General features: G+C 41.6%; 1 protein-coding gene across 1 annotated transcript in view; it reads left to right on the plus strand.

The window, feature by feature from the left end:
* Positions 1 to 17,748, plus strand: part of kcnk10a (potassium channel, subfamily K, member 10a) — a gene marked incomplete at both ends in the record, with an annotated part of 80,805 nt that overhangs the window by 23,263 nt on the left and 39,794 nt on the right. Inside the window, 2 exon segments of the mRNA XM_079290239.1 lie at positions 13,251 to 13,368; positions 15,427 to 15,587. Coding sequence (XP_079146365.1) covers positions 13,251 to 13,368; positions 15,427 to 15,587 — 279 coding nt within the window.

A 17,748-nucleotide genomic window follows, 5' to 3' on the forward strand; every position in this document is an offset into this window, starting at 1 on the left:
TAATGTCCTGCATTCTGATGAATTTGTATGCAACAATGTATGGTGGTAATGTAGTTATTTATGTAACTAAAAACACTACATATAATGGAATACAATGCAGGAAGACTCATGCATCCAGTTTTACATTTAAATAGTTATGTTATCCCTGCATGCAAATGACTAAATTGTCATTAAGAAATGGACACAGACAAACACCTCAACGTCTACCTTTCAAAAACGTGCCCTGAAGTTCTCTGAATGCCCCCGTTGGGAACCACTAGGTTAATTGCTTCATAAAAAAAATCAACGCATTAATTGAAAAAAATAGATAACGATTGTTAGTTGATGGCCAAGCTGTGTTTATCTTTTAATGTGTGGTTCAAACCAGCATGGGCCAGATGCACCAGCTGTTCACAGGTTCAAACTGAGCCTTGCAATAATGTATAGTGTTTAGTAAGCAAAGTTTTACAAATCACTAAATTACAGAAATATCTCCCCACGAACTAGTTCTTATATAGCGATACGTTATTGTTAACATTTTACACCAAGCAACTTTTGTAGCTGACTGAACCAACTGGCCAAATTAGTTTGCTGTTAAAAAACTTGTTTGGAGGTAAGATTGTAAGAGGTAATATAAAAATATGATAGTCATATCTGACCTGACCTAAACCTGATTGAAATGCTGTTTAATGATGGTATTGATGGGAAGATTTTTAAAATAAATTGATGAATGCCAACAACAATAATATCAATCTGACAACTATCTCTCTAAAACACGTTGCCATGTTTGCATAAATAAATAAAACAAAATCATACCTATATTTGAAAAAGATGATCAAGTAAGTTCAATATATCATTACAAAAACATCTTTCATCTTCAAACTGTTAGTTTAGGAAGTTATATAACAGCTTGTGAAGCAGCAGTGACTTCCTGTTTACATAGTTGCTTTTGATTTGACAGTGCTACAAATGGTTCCTGGCAACCAATTTACACATCACTTAAGTCTTCACTAGCTAAGGCATTCCTTAAGTTTAGAGGTGCAACCAGATTAAAGGACAGGTTTACAATTTCTCAAGTCAGTCTTTAAACAACAGTGATGTGCCCATACAAACACTGAACTTGAGTTTTCTCGTCATCATTTCCTCCTGTTCTACTGGCCCCAAAGCAATGTGTTCCCAAATCTGTTTCAATGCAGTCACCATTCATAGTCCTCATTCTGTGTAAAAATGCATTCTTAAGTTCATGGTAAGCTAATGTCAGACTTTAAACAGTTTGTGACAAATGAAGTGCATATTGAAACGTCTTTCCAATACAAACTTCCCTTCTTGTGTGTTAGATCCTGGGGTACTTCTGGCCCGATACGGGGCTACTTACTGACTCAGCTCTCCATTAAAAGATTGTCGAGCTGGTGTTCTTGCGAGGGAACTCGCCTGGCTCTTCTAACTGCCGTTACTCCCGACGTCTACCCTGCTTCCTCCGGTCTGAGTGCACTCGGTCGAGGGGCCACCCAGACCCCGGAAGCTCCTACCAGTCGCATCGGTTATGGCAGCTTCCCTCTTATGGATCCGTGCTCTTGGTAAATGCCAGGTTAGGTTTTAATGGCTAGGATTACTTCTAAAACCGTAAGGGATTGTTAAGTGGATTCGGTCTCTAGGATAACCTTACAGAACTCAGTTGTTAGATATACAATGGCTTTAACTTTTTACTGCCACGAGGAACTTTTTACTACTTGAGCAAATAAATGCACTTGAGAATTTTACTTTAAATGCAGATTAGATATTTATTGCAGGTTATATTTAGTTAGTTTGCAAGGGTTAGGCTACAGCTCTCATTAAACGTTACTACACTTGATTCTTCTTCAGATTATACTAGTTTTAGATGCTGAGACGGCTCGGTTGGAGCTGGATTTTCAATGGTGCGATGAAAAGGTTATTTTGGAGTTGTTAGGAGCGAAGGTCCGGCCGGACCCTCGGGCTCCTCCTGCTCTCGCAGCGAAGTTCGGCCAACAGTCCACAAAACTCAGTACAAAGTCTTTCTAGGGCTGCTGCGTCTTCTCTGTTGTTCAGTTGTTAACGGCGAGCAGTGGGGAGAGGAAAATCTCCGTCTTTCAATTCTTTGTCCACGAACTGCGGCCTTCTTTCCGTGAACAGAGACGAAGTCCTCGGATACTTCAGTTGCGATCGTCCGTATCTTCTTCTCAGAGCACTTAGACGGCTCTCGTGTAGAAATCCCAGTTTGCTGTTTGCAAGTTACTTCTTTTATAACACTTTTGGGCTGCCTCTCGCGTCTCTTCCTCCTCTTCCTCAACACGGGGTCCCTCAGCCCGTGATTAACATGACATCATTGATCTGGTGCCTGTGCTTCGAAAAGTACCTAACTTTTGTGTGTGTGTGCATGAGGAAATCACCCCAACTTCCCTGTCTGGGCGCTTACTCAATCAAGCTCTGCGCGTGTCTGGGTGTTCAACATCTGTTGCACTTCCCCTTTTCCTACACTCACACATTTCTAACACAGATTAGTTATCATAATCACAGTTACAGTTTTTATAATCAGTTACAGTTGTTATAATCAGTTTATTGAGTACACATTTGCTTATAAAATGATTATTGATCTCATCCTTCATCATTATTGTGCTTTGTGTCTTTTCTTCTCAACCATCATTATTTCCCCATCCCTTGAAGCCAACACCCTGCTTACTTCCTCTTTCTCCGTACTTTCTACACAAAGACTGCACTATACTCAGATACACATATTATTATTATTATCAGGTTTACATTTGTTAAATCACTCTATGTATTAAACATACATTATGTAACGATCATACACTTTATCTTTCGATTACACTTTAACTATTGATTTCTGAGTATATGCTTCGTGCTTTTATATCCTGACTTTCCCCTGATCGTGTATGCATGTTTTCGAGGCAGCTCTCGTGAGCTCCACTCTTCTCGACATGTGTTACTATGCCTCCACTGCCACTCAACACAGAAACACTGCACTGATACCTGCCAAAAGTAATGCACTATAATTTAAATTAAACCGACATAATAGCAAGTCAGGGTGTGCAGGTCATTAACCTTTCAATTTATTGGGAAGACTGATTTTTTTCTTAAGAATGTGACCAAGTGGTACAGATGTCATCTACATTTAGCTTAAATCTGTTCCATTAGATATTTCGGAGATTATTAAAACAACATGGCTCACTGACTTCTGCCTCAGGCTCTATGCTGAAACCTTCATTCAATAGAAAAATGGCAAAGTCTGGGTTTGTCTTACCCAGAGTATGCACTGTAGCAGCTGTTACAGTCCTTGAGTAAGGTGCCAGGTGGTGTGTGAGCGCTGCCAATCTGTTTACCTGTGAGTGTCCGACAGTGGTGCACTGTGGTGATGTTCTATCTGATTGGTAATAACATGATTGTTTGTTATGTTGGCTCTGTCCTTTAACTATATATCCTTTATCTTTTTCTGCTCAATCAGAATGTTAGGATGTGACATAGTTCAGGTCCTGGCTGGCTGTTAAATGACAGACATCCTCGCTCACTGTCAGTGGAGACATATGTTGAATTAAAACTTCACCTAGGGGCGTGTCGTCTCATAATAAATCCAGATTTTTACTATAGAAAAGGAAAACCGGCTTTCAGAAAATAGCTTTACTTTTCAATTAATCTTGCTGTAAACATTACAGTGAGCAATGTCTCCGTAACTTCCTGCTGATATTCTCTTCCTCCTGTCCTCTGTCGCTGAAAAACACAGAGCGCTGTGATGCCCCCTTTACATTAAAGGTCACATTTTATGCAAAATGTAGTTTTTCATTGCTTTTCAACATGTGTGTGCGGTGTGTTTAGAGACCCCCAAAGTAGGAGAAGAAAGCATCATCTCTCTTTTTCTCCTGCTCAATCCATCAAAGGATTCAGTCAGATTTGCCTCCATGGCCAATGGAGCTTTGTTGAACATAGCAGTAACTCCAGCAAGATGACCATCCCCTCCCACGGAATATTTAGTAAATCTACTTCGCTGTCCGTCATTGTTATTTCCTCGCTACACAGTACAAGCAAAGTACGCTAGTTGTTCTGTTGTTGGCTGCAAGAACCAACAGAAAAGTCTTCCTGTACATAAGACCAAGTGGATTAACTTCATTTTTGACTGAAATGTTCCAACAACTGGAAAACTCTTTGTCAACAAGGGTCAGTATACACAGCAGGATTCACTTCAAAACTGAAGCTCAAGGATGGATCAATACTGGCTTTCTGTGACCCAACTTCAAACATGGAAGCAATTGGTGATTCTGATGCGTGATGCGTAACTCTCACGAGACGGTGCGAGACCCAAGATGGCAGCCCCAGCCGCTAGACCACTATCGAAACAAACTTTTCTCATCGGATTTAAAACCTTTTCTTTTCCCATTCACCCATATCTATTTCACTCAAAACTGGACTACAATATCAATTGACCTGGACCATCTGGATGAATACATTGACGAGTGCTTCGACCGAATCTGCATCATGGACAAGGACAATGCAGGCGACACCGAAAAGACATCCACTCCATACAGCAAAAGACCCCATCATGATTCACACTCCAGCACAGGCACAACTCCATCCACTTCACCAAAACCACCATGCTGCTCCAAGGTAAGCAACATACTCATGTTCATTGAAAATAAACTTTCTGGCTTTGATTCCAGACTCTCCCTCATCGAAGTTTTACACCGGGAATTCCAGGCTCTGCGCCACAGCCTGGAATTCAATCAGAACAAATCGACACACTCACTAAAGACATCAAGTCACATTATTCTGTCAACACGATAACCACCCAGCTCACCTCTGTTACCGCCGAGAACAAAGCTATGAAACAAACCATACTGGATTTACAAGCACGCAGTATGAGAGACAATCTAGTTTTCACCGGCATAAACAAACAAACCACAGAAGACCCCGAAAAAGCAATCAAAGAATTTATGTCCATACAGCTCAAACTACCCGCAGAGACCGTCAACAACATAACATTCCACCGCGTACACCGTCTGGGACCGAGGAACAACAATAACCGACCACGGCCAATTATCGCTAAATTTGAACACTACAAACAAAAAGAACAGTTCAGACAACAAGGCAGGCAACTCAAAGGAACAGATTATGGCCTCAACGATCAACATCCAAAAGAAATCATGCAACGACGCAAAGTTCTGTTTCCAATCCGTAAACGCATGATGAAAGGAGGAAAGAAAGCAATAATATCACTGGGCAAACTAGATGGATAATTGTACCGCGATAAGGACGTAACCCCCTGGCTCTTCGAGACCCCCCACACCCTCTCTCTCTTTCTCTCTCTCCCGCCCATACAGCTCCGCATACACATCCACACATGAAAACCTCCATTGTAGTCTAGGTATGCCCCCTTTTCTTTTCTCCGCATTGTACTGTTTCGATTATTATGCTGTATAGTATTGCACCTACGTCTCAGTGTACCAGACCCAAAAGCTGTAGTGGCCCACGGGACAGTGTATGTAAAGTTACGCAGAGGCCAATACTAGTATTGAGTAAGTCTGACCCAAATGTTTCAATTCTTCGACCATTGACATTGTAATTGAAATCCAAATCAGTGTTCTAATGCATCAGTTTTTAAAATATAGGCTTATAAATAAATAGCCTGATCATGACCTCAGTATTTTCTGACCAAAATATCTTGCCTTTGGTGGAGCAAAGATATTGTCCTCTCCATCGCTCTCAGTGGGATGCTGAATAATCTTGTCTTCCCCCATTGTAGCTGCAGGGCTCATTCTAGCATGTTTGCCATTTTCAAAATGTCTTTCATTTCATTTTAAAGTCTCTTTCTCTAAATAGTTGCTGAAATATATCTTCAGCACGTTGGTGCATCCCAGGTTGCAGTTGCAGGGCACCTTAGACATTATGGGATGGCCGTAGTCGACTGGTTGATAACACAAAGTCAGAACAAGAGGCAGATGGCTACAGGATTCAAAGTTATTTGTCACAGTTGTAGCATATTAGAACTAGCGGTGGGCCGTTCAACTATTATCCAATCAGGTTTCAGCCCTATGCTAAGTAAAAAAATCTGCCTTCAGAATTACAAGGGAATATCTTTGCAGTTTAAGTAAATGGGGACGATATTGTTGATTGTCATTGTGTTCAACCAATCAGATCTTTATTTGACATGTTGGGCGTATTCTTTGACACGTCAGAGCCTTCCAACTGTCCTAGCCATACGTGATTGGTCAGTGGGCTAGCGTGGCATGTTGGGCGGTGACGATCCCAATATCTGCTGCCTCTGTCGAGTGGCCCTCAAACGCATTAAAACGTATTTAGTAAATACAACTCCCTGATGAGAGGGGCATCCAGAATGGGTCGAGCTAGGACCCAGGATCTTTCTTCTGGACCGTAGCCCTCTCAGTCGACCAGGTGTTGCAGACTGGGTGCCAACTTCTTAGACTCTACCCGCAAGGGTAGGTCCCAGGTCGACAGCCACACCTTGTACATAGGGGCTTTGGAGCGGTGCCGGTCGGCCGCTGTGGAGTACCGGTTGGCTGAGCGGAGGAGCGCAACTCTGGCTTCGGACCAGGTACGGCGGCATCGGCGGACAAAGGCCTTGGTAGAGGGGCAGGAAACCTCCTCCTCCAGGGCCGAAAACAGTGGAGGTTGAAAACTGTAGGCACACCGGGACGGGGAGATTCCAGTAGCAGAGCTGGTCAAGGTGTTTTGGGCATACTCCACCCACATGAGCTGCTGGGACCATGACGATGGATGCTTGGAGACCAAGCACTCAGTGTGTCTCAGCGGCGATGTTGGTCATCAGCACCTCATGCTGCTGGAGAGCCCCCTCGATCCTCTCGAAACAGCTCCATGGTGCAGGGGTGTGCGCTGGGTCCATGACTGGCCAGATTGTAGTGTAACCGATTGTATATGGACCCAAATGCAACACATAACATTCCAGGGATCGTTGGCTTTTATTACAAACTTGCAGGTACAGCAGTCAGAGTTAATCAGAGTCAGGAACATAATTTGCTGTGGATCATCAATGGATCTAGATCAGAAAAAGTTATCAAAATCTCTTTGATATCTCTTTGCGTTTACAAGATATGAACCAATAAACTTCGTAGGAGCGTGGCTTATATATCAATACACATAACTTCTCAACCATTTCTGCTAAAATCATTCACCATGAAAAAGAAGCTGATGGTTCAGTGGCCTGAGATGCTTAAAAAGTCATGGAACTTTGTACATTGGTCATAGGTAATGAGAAGACATACTTTATATGACTTTTTGGCTTGGCCGTTTTGAATTGCCTGCATAGCGGCCCCTACAATATTTCACAAGAGAAGCCCCAGCGCTACGTTTGAGATACATGGATAAAACTTTGAAGGCACATGTATTCTATGAAGACTTAAAAAAAAGTCTCTTGGCACCATGATCTAAACTCTACGGGAAGTCGGCCATTTTGATTTATGTGTGAATTTTTCCTTGATTTTGGACAATTTATAGGCGCTATACTTTAACGAACTCCTCCTAGGGACTTTGTCAGATCCTCTTCAAATTTGGTCAGTACAATCTCAAGACAGTTGTGATTAAAAGTTATCAAAAGCTTTATGTTTGGTTGAATGGCTTAGCCATAGCAGGCGTCTACTTTTTACGCGATTCCCCATTAAACAAGCTAATGCAACTCAACTGGAGTTGTTGCAAACGAGCCCAAACGTCCCATGCTTGATAACACTCATGGCCTGAGAATGCCTACAAGCTAATTTTCAATAATACTCACAGCACCACCTTCTGGCGAAAGGAAATCTGCGTTTTGTGACAAACAGCATCCGATTTACATGACTTTTACAAATAGAGGATCACAATGTATGTTTGCGCATCTTCTGTAGAGCCCAACAGCGGGAACAAGAAGCGGTGCACTATTGCAAAGCATAATTTCCAGCATCATGCAGTCCACTCAGGAAAAAAACTTCTAACTCGCAGGGGCGCAGTCCGACAGTCACGGACGCTCTCGGCAGCGCCGGCCGGAGTCCCGCCGGCACCCCCGACGCATGGGAGGATGCGATGGCCTGTTCATCGCTGCTCGCAGCTTTAATTGTATTTTCTTTTGTTAGACATTAAATACTTTTTGATTTTAACTTGAACCAGCTGATTCTGCCTTGTTTTTTCTGACGGACAAAGTAGCAGGGAGGGGGGCTTTTCCTTTTTCTGAGAAATTCTGAACACAACACGTACCTATGTTGGCTTGCTTGAAATGAAAGCACATTTGACACACTGTCAGAGAGAAAATGTCACATTGCTGAATATCAAACAAATTATCAGACAACTTTTTTCACTGATTTTCAATTACTCACTTCTGAAGCGAGTAATTGAAAATCCAAGGTAAAAAGGATACGAGGGATACAAACAGGAACCGACAACCAACAGACAAAAGACAGGACTATAAATACACAAGCAACTAATCTGACAACAAGACACAGTAGGGCAGACACCAGGGCAGGCTGAAAGCTGATTGGTGGAAGAAACACAAGGGAGCAAGGCGGACGAGACTGATACAGCACAGGTGATCCACAGAAAAAAAGGAGGGAAAACCACAAAGACAGGAAGTCCAAGCACCACATAAGAGACAGGGAACTTCAAAATAAAGCAGGAAACAAACAAGATTTGATTTGACAGTTGTTGACTACACTGAGACATTGTGACTACTACTAGGCTTCTTCAATATATATATATATATATATATATATATATATATATATGGCACTAAATAGCGCGAGTTAGATATTATTGTAATGTTTCGGACCTTTGCCCGAGGAGATTTTCTCAATCTGGACCTTTTGGAATTTTAGTTGAAGACCCCTGACTTAGATGAATCAGACTCTTCAGTACCTAGGACAATGATGAATGGACTTGACACCTTTTCAGTGTTCCGCACATTTAACTTCCTCTAATACTACAAGTCAATCTTCATTCACATCCATACACCTATGGATGGGCCGGAGAATCAAACTCCTAAACTTCCGACTGCAGGCACCACTCTACCTCTGAGCCACAGTCACCGCATGGACATGAGTGATACTGATGGTGCCACAAATTGAGTGGTTTCACAGTTTTACAAAAGTGGGTTAACATTATCATGAAACATATCCTGCAAGTTTTTACTTTGAAGAGAAGATTTCATTGAAACTTTCAGGGAATATTTCAGGCACTCTTTTTGATCCTTTAAGGCAGGGGTCAGCAACCTTTACTATCCAAAGAGCCATTTTGCTCTATTTTCCACCAAATAAAATGTGTCTGGAGCCGCAAAAGCTATTCGATATCACAGCTTATATACGTTTTATATATAGTTATATTATATTTACAAAAACTATAGTTTGTTGTATTTATGAAATAATAGAACAAGAATAAAGACAATTATTGACATTTTATTGCTATTTTAACTTTCATGAAGAGGAGAAAAAAATACACTGGCATGTGTAGGCCTACATTGAGGTCACAGAACTAAACACAGAACTATGCAGGCCTTGAGTCCTCCCCATAGTTGTGGGAAATAACTTAGAAATAAATATAACATATAGCTGCAGAAGTGAATCAAACACGGAACAATTCAAGTATATTTGGGTCCTCATGTTTGTGGAAAATAAATAAAATAACTTTATAATAAATACAACGTATAGCTGCAGAAGTGAATCAAACACAGAACAAGTCAAGTCTATTTGGGTCCTCTCCCCATGTTTGTGGAAAAAATATTGAATAAAAAGTAGCTTACTTTGAAATAAATATAACATATAGCTGCAGCCTAATATCTTAAAATGAGTGAAGATAAAAAATAGGCAGTTTGTATTTAAGTAAGACTAAAGTCCATTTCAGTGCGATGTCATCCTTCTTTCCTCAGACACGTACAGCCATCAACCGTCGCGCCTGAACATAAAAACACAACGACATCAGTTCAGGATCTAAAAGAAATATTTTTCTCCAAGATAAAAGCCTATTAAATGATAGTGTTCTCACCTGTTTAATGTGACTTTTGTTTCTGAACATCGCTGCAGAGTTTCTCTATGTCAGGGCTGTAAGATGTGACTTTGAGCTTCAAACAGTACTGCAGGCTGTCATCTGTGAGGCGGGAGCGATATTTAGCGCATCTCCAGCTTGATATTTTTCAGCAAATGCTGTGTGTCTATTTTCTATTTTCTTCCAGGAGTTTTCTTTTTTTGGATTTATCCATTGATAACCTTACCGAGTCTGCAATCACGACGAGCCACCTGCAGGGAGGACAGTTTAACTTCGGCTAAGACGGCGTGGTCCGTCCGTCTTTCCGGTAATCGTCGGAGAAGGAGGGAGGCTTCGTCGTGCTCCTTCGCCGGGTTGTGTGCACAAAAAGAAAAAGAAAAGCAAAAAGCGGAGAACGGATCGCTGAAGCGGATTCGTTATCGCGGGCTGAGTGGGCCTTTATTCAGCGTGGAACACTGTCGTTTCGACCGGCGAAATGGCTCGTGACCTGTCAGGGTTTGAGGAGGGGAGAAGGCCGTTGCTTCCTCGTGTCCTTCGGTTGCCAGTGTCGTGCTGGAGGTAGGAGGCTGGTGTGTCTTCATATGTCCAAGGACGGGTCCCAGGGCGAAGAGAGCGTTGTGTGCTCCCTGTTCGACGGAGGTCGAAGGGAAAAAAGCAAGGAGGTGTGAGTTACAAACAGTTTTGTAGAACAGTGGTTGAACCACAGGGGTCCTGGGGTCTCTTGGCCCTCGGCCAATGAGATTGCAGCGGTGCATTCAGGTGACTTCAGGAACCATAGTTTTTTGGGGGGGGGGGAATTCACACCCTAGTGTGAAATTCCTTCAGAGGAGGTTTGCTCTCATCAAACTACAAATCAGGATGAAACCTTTGCTTGAAAAAGGGAAGGCCTGATTCTCTTTGTCCACAGCACATGTTGAAGCCATATGGTCAGACCCCAACAGTAGTTATGGATTCAGACCTCAACCTGAACAGCCATATCAAGACAATTACAAAATCAGCCTACTATCACCTGAAGAATATATCAAGGATTAGAGGACTTATGTCTCAACAGGATTTGGAAAAACTTGTCCACGCATTTATCTTCAGCAGACTGGACTACTGTAACGGTGTGTTTACAGGTCTCTGTAAAAAGTCCGTCAGAAAGCTGCAGCTGATTCAGAACGCTGCAGCTCGAGTCCTCACTAAGACCAGGAGGGTGGATCACATCCCTCCAGTTCTGAGGTCTTTGCACTGGCTTCCTGTCCAACAAAGAATTTACTTTAAAATCCTGCTGTTGGTTTACAAAGCACTGAATGGTTTAGGGCCAAAATACATCTCTGATCTGCTGCTACCTTATGAACCATCCCGACCCCTCAGGTCGTCTGGGACCGGTCTACTTTCTGTTCCCAGAGTCTGAACTAAACATGGAGAAGCAGCGTTCAGTTTTTCTGCTCCACATATCTGGAACAAAGTCCCAGAAAGCTGCAGGTCTGCTGAGACCCTCAGCTCATTTAAATCAAGATTGAAGACCTTTCTGTTTGCTGCTGCCTTTAATTGAACCACATTCAATTCATATATTAATCAATTTCCTGCATTTCTGCATTTTACTACTGAATTTTATTTCTTACACTGTTTCTTTAATTGTTTTTAAATCTCCTTTTCTTTTGCCTTATGTTTTGATGCTTTTAATGGTTTTATGTGAATCACTTTGAATTACCTTGTTGTTGAAATGTGCTATACAAATAAACTTGCCTTGCCTTGCCTTGTTTTTACATCTGCAGTAGCGTTACTACTGTGTTCATTTGTCTATGGTGTCGTTTTTATGATATGGTTAATATTGTTCCCTCTGATGTGAATAATATTTGAATGGTGCTCTTCAGTGTGTGGTGGAATACCTGTTTTAGCGCTGCCGAGTTGCTGGGTTGATTTGTTGCTTTGTTGTCATATAAATATATGTGACTGGTTCTTGTGAGTTTGTTCTTGTCATTGTGTTAATTACATTGATTTTGACTATATGCATTGTCCGTTAATGACGAAGCATCCCATCACGGGCGGACATTTGATTCTCTGTTTGGGGTTTTATTTTCTTTAACAAAGCAATGGTCTGACTATGGTCTGGAGAAATGGGGATTGTGTGGTGACTGCTTTAGCCCTGTTTGAATCAGTAGGGAACAGCTAAATGCTGCGGGGAGAGTTTGTAGCGTGTTTGCTGCTGCTGTATTTCCTGCTAAGCTAGTTTAGAGTAGCCTCTCAGAACCGCCATATGTTTTGGTTCCGGGGTGGGCGTGTCAGACAGCATGTTGCCAGTTTGAGCAAAGTCCACCTAAAACATTATATATCTCACAATTTAAGCTTCTACATTTTCCAAATGCACTAGTATTATCCAAACGTATTGTTCGGTTCGTAAGCCTCGTACCGAACGGTTTAATACGAATACGTGTATTGTTACACCAATAGAGACAAATAATAACCGTAGCGGTGGCGTCATAATCAAGTTATTAGGAGATGGTTCAACTGTAGAAGGACAGCACAGAAGGCCCAGGTATAAAATGCACGGCCCGCCACTGTGACAATCATAATTGTCACTACCATACCAACAGTAATAAAAGGCCATATAGATTATCAAAATAGCGATGTGCGAAAGAATAAGATGGAATGGCTGGAACAAAATTATACTGTTTATATATACACTGCTGTTCCAAAGTTTGGGGGCACTTAGAAATTCCCGTGTTTTTGAAAGAAAATAACATGTTTTGGCCATTAAAATAACATCAAATTGATCAGAAATATTGTGTAGACATTGTTAATGTTGTAAATGACTACTGTAGCTGTAAACAGCTGATTTTGAATGACATATTTACATAGGCGTACAGAGGCCCATTCTCAGCAACCATTAGTCCTGTCTTCCAATGGCAAGTTGTGTTTGCTAATTCATGTTGATAATTTCAACAGGCTAACCGATCATCAGAAAACTGTTGTGCATATTAAGTATTAGCAGGAGGCTCATCAGACTCTCAAAAAGGAGATCAGAGAGCATCCTGGCTGCTCTCAGACAAACGTGGCAGGATGCCAACATTATCCTGATTTTAGGAAAATATTCTAAACTAAATGTACCTAACCTATGTCAAGCAACAACATGTTGCAATTTCCCTGAAATCCTGGCACAGCCTTCCTCATCAGAGATGTAACACAATAGTATCGAATACTCTCAGCTAAACAGAGAGCAAGACACTATGTAATTTATTATCTGAGATTCTCTTATGTCCCGCTGTCTCTACTTCTCTTTACAGCACTCTGTGGAGGCTGCGAATGCCGGAGTGAATCCCATCGGTGACACGTCCTATAATTCCAGCCACTGGGATCTAGGCAGTGCCTTCTTCTTTGCTGGGACTGTTATCACAACAATAGGTACTGTGATTATGGCATGACTCAATGGTTCACACTTAACAGGTCAATGGAGTTCAATATAGGGTATTTGCTGGCGCGATTCTCAGCTGTTGATCTCAAGAATTTTTTTTTTTTCAAAACAATTGCATTTGTCAGTTGAATGGATTGTAAGCATCCGCAATCTCCCAAATTTAACCAAACAAAGCAGCCCATTTCTATTGTCAAAGTGAAGTAAAGCCCACATTTTCATTGTCATTACATTAGGTGGAAAAAAGTGATAATTCAGCTCCTCACAGTCCTGTCATTAAGCTGTATATTACATGTTAATGGTAAATGGACTGTACTTATACAGCACTTTTCTAGTTTTCTGACCACTCAAAGCGCTTTCACACTATATTCACCAATTCACACCCATTCATACACTGATGATAGGGACTACCATGCAAGGTTCCACCTGCCCATCAGGACTAACTAACATTCAATTCAATTTATTTTTGTATAGCCCAAAATCACAAATTACAAATTTGCCTCAGAGGGCTTTACAATATGTACACATTTGACATCCTCTTGTCCCGGGACCCTCACATCGGAACAGGAAAAAAAAACTTTAACGGGGAGGAAAGAGGAAGAAACCTGTGGGAGAGCAATAGAGGAGGGATCCCTCTCCCAGGATGGACAGAAGTGCAATGATGTCATGTGTAGAACAGGATAGTGAATTACAGCACATTCAATGTAATTACAGCACATTCAATGTATGACACAACCACGACAGGAGGCAAGACCTGGTCCAGGTAAACCCGGATACACAGGAACCTGTGAGGCGAGAAAGCACAGAGACTCTGGTGAAGAAGCAGGTCAATAATGTGCATTAATGGTATCGGTAGTATGAAATAGTAATGTGAGTAATAATAAAAGTGATATTAGCAGTTGGAGTCAGCAGGGCCATGGTAGGAGGAAGGACCAGGGTCCAGATGAAACCATGCTCCATGGAAACCTGTGAGGAGAGGAAGCACAAGGACTCCGGGGAAGAGACTAAATCAGTACTGTGCATTAATGGTATCGGTAATAGGATTAATATTGTTAATAATGAAGATCGTAGTAGGTGTCAGCAGGGCCATGGCTGGTTGAAGAACCAGTGTCCAGATAAAACTGCGGTCATCCTGTGAGGAGAGAAAGCACAAATACTCCGGGGAAGAAGTAAAGTTAGTAATGAGCATTAATGGGACATCAATGCATACAGACGGAGGTGAAGAAGAGGAGGAGAGAGGTGCTCAGTGTAGTTTTTGCCTATACCAGTTTGTCCATGGGCCGGTCCAAGGCAAGCCAGAGCCAGCCCTAACTATAAGCACTATCAAAGAGGAAAGTCTTAAGCCTACTCTTAAATGTTCACACACCGTAGACACAGTTACGGGAGCAATTTGGGGTTAAGTGTCTTGCCCAAGGACACATCGACATGGACTAGCGGAGCATAATACATTTTAAATGTCTCCAATGCCTCACAACGGAGTGACTAGTAATAAGTGCATCAGTAGGATTAGCTTCAAGTACTTCATCAGTGGAAGCAGTAGTATATGTAGCTTTTTGTGTACAGTTTGATGAATGGCACATTAAAATATTCATTCATCATTGCCCATAGCATTGATGATCTCATGGATGGGTGTAGTTGGCTGTGGTTCGTGTGCTCTGTTGAAACTGTAACCACACCCAATAGTGATGTCACCAGGTCCTGAAGTCCACTTCTATATCACTGCTGCAAGGTGGAAAGTCAAACGTGGAGGTCATCAAAGACAAGAGGGGGGCGTTAAAATACTCTTTAACCTTATTATCTACTGTTATTTATAGTGCTCACCTGGACTTGAAAATCAGAGCCCATGGTAACATCTCAAGAACACTCACAGCAAGGCAGCTGATGAGATCTGATTGGACAATGGACATTTTATTATTGTCATTGTTAGCATTAATGAACTAAAAACAATGTCTGAAATGTCTGTTCCATTAGAATGTATAAATCAGCCCAGTGCTTTTGTTTGCGTAACGTAGTCCTATAGAACTCTTTCGTGTCTTCGTTTTCTTCTCCAGGATATGGTAACATTGCCCCGAGCACCGAGGGAGGGAAAATATTCTGCATTCTTTATGCAATATTTGGAATCCCACTGTTTGGATTCCTCCTGGCAGGGGTTGGAGACCAGCTTGGTACCATATTTGTCAAAAGCATCGCCAAGGTGGAGAAGATGTTCCGGGTGAGTCAAAACGTAAATCTCCTATCGTCTATGATTCAGCTTTGTGTAAATGATTTGGTTATACAATTTAATTTTTAATGTTTTCCGCTGGTTTTAAATAAGGACAGTAATCAACAAGAGGACCAGACACCCAGTAATAAAGTGAGACACATTAAGCATGATTTGTTCATATGTCCTTGATGGACACTGCCATACAAAAGTTTAGAATCCCGTTATATTGATGTCTTTCCTTCAATATTGGCTAGTTTAAGGTAGATAAACGGTATAATTCAGACACCAAATGTAAAATTAGAAAAAGTGTTGGTGCCAAAAGGAGAATAATGACATGATTATCTTCCATTTTGTTAATGTTTTAGTGTTGCATGACAAGGGACAATGCCAACCCCTCCCCAAATACCTTTCGGTTTTGAATTCGGAATTGAATATTTGGGGAAAAATATTATTCCCTCTGCTGTCTTGTCAGTTGATGATTACAAAGTATATAGTGAATATAGTATGTTCAGTTGATATTCCGTGAACCAATTCCAGTCCAAGTTGCGAGGTTTTCATTTGTCATTATGTCGTCACATGAACGACAAGGTTGCAAAATTTAATTTAGATTGTAGTCCCAATTTGTGAAACAAGAAAGAAAAACAAACAAAAAAAACTATATTATATCCTGAAGGTGGAGGAAGAATTTAGGAGTCTTAACCAGAGGAAAGAAGCTGAAGTCTGGTGGTTCGGCAGCTCATACTTCTGTAGATATAGCAATGCAATAGTGCTAACCTTCTATTTCTATTTTTAAATTACATAATAACTTTAAGAACAATATGCCCATTAATTCAAGGTTGTTATGAACTGCATTATCATGCGCTTGACTCAAACAATATCCAGATCCTATTCAAATTTGCACACATTTTGGTGCTGAGCTTTCAATGTATTTTACCAATGACTGGAGATATCTCATATTTCTATGTAACTGCTGCTCAGAGGGATCTTTGTCCCTTTCAGTTGCTATTCTGGTGCATTTTGTTCTCCATGTACAAAAATATACTTTTCATGCAAACCCACATATTAAATAACATCTATTTGTAAATAGGACTTTGTACAACCTAAAAGACTATTAAAAAAATATGAAGCATGCGATTGTAAAGAATTAAGCTTTTGTGGCTGGTGAGTTCAAACGTTTGAAATGTAATGCACTGCATTACTCGGCAAAATATTGCAGCTCTTTGTATTCAATTCTAAGTATACCTTTTCTAGTTAGGTTGTTTTCATTTTAAGGCAAATGGGAAACCAAGAGAGGATCCTTGCTTCTATGATTACTTTAGACTGTAATATATCAGTACATGTACCCTGGAGCAATTACTGATTTATTTATTAAGAAAGATGTTTTATTTTCCTCATTCTAATTTTAAACTTTTAATGTGAATATTCAGGTGTGCTTCTAGGTGTGTTTCGCCCTGGTATGCAGGCTCTGACATCTCCCTTATCTTTTCACACTTCAACAAACTCATCATTCATCCCTGTACCAAACATTAGCAGTCAGGGTACTGTTGGCTAGCACGTGGTGGTTTGTGCTACCATCCAAGGATATGCCTCCCCAGACCATCACTGACCCACCACCAAACTGGTCATGCTGGATGATGTTGCAGGCAGCACAGCATTCGCCACGGCGTCTCCAGACTCTTTCACGTCTGCCACGTGCTAATTGTGAACCTGCTCTCATCTGTGAGGAGAACGGGGTGCCATCGGTGAACCTACCGAGTCTAATGTTCTCTGGCAAATGACTGTCAAGCACAAGAGGACATCGAGCCCTCATGCCTCATCTGTTTCTCCTTCTTTTGGGCATGCATCTCTACTCCAGCTTTGCAAACTATTGGCTAGTTGGTTTGTGTACAACGCACAGAGCTGGTCGTACACAGGAAAAGAGGCCGTGTAAAGTCCCGTAAAAACCCCTATTGGAGATGCATATTCTGAATGTGCTGTATACATGTCCATCCATCCATCCATTTCCCTCCGCTTATCTGGGGTCGGGTCGCGGTGGCAGCAGGCCAAGCAGGCTGACCCAGACCTCCAGCTCATTCTGGGGGATCCCGAGGCGTTCCCAGGCCAGCTGGGAGATGTAATCTCTCCAGCGTGTTTAGGGTCTTCCCCAGGGTCTCTTCCCAGTTGGACGTGC

Source organism: Melanostigma gelatinosum (assembly GCF_949748355.1).
Source record: "Melanostigma gelatinosum genome assembly, chromosome: 19".
Lineage (NCBI taxonomy): Eukaryota > Metazoa > Chordata > Actinopteri > Perciformes > Zoarcidae > Melanostigma > Melanostigma gelatinosum.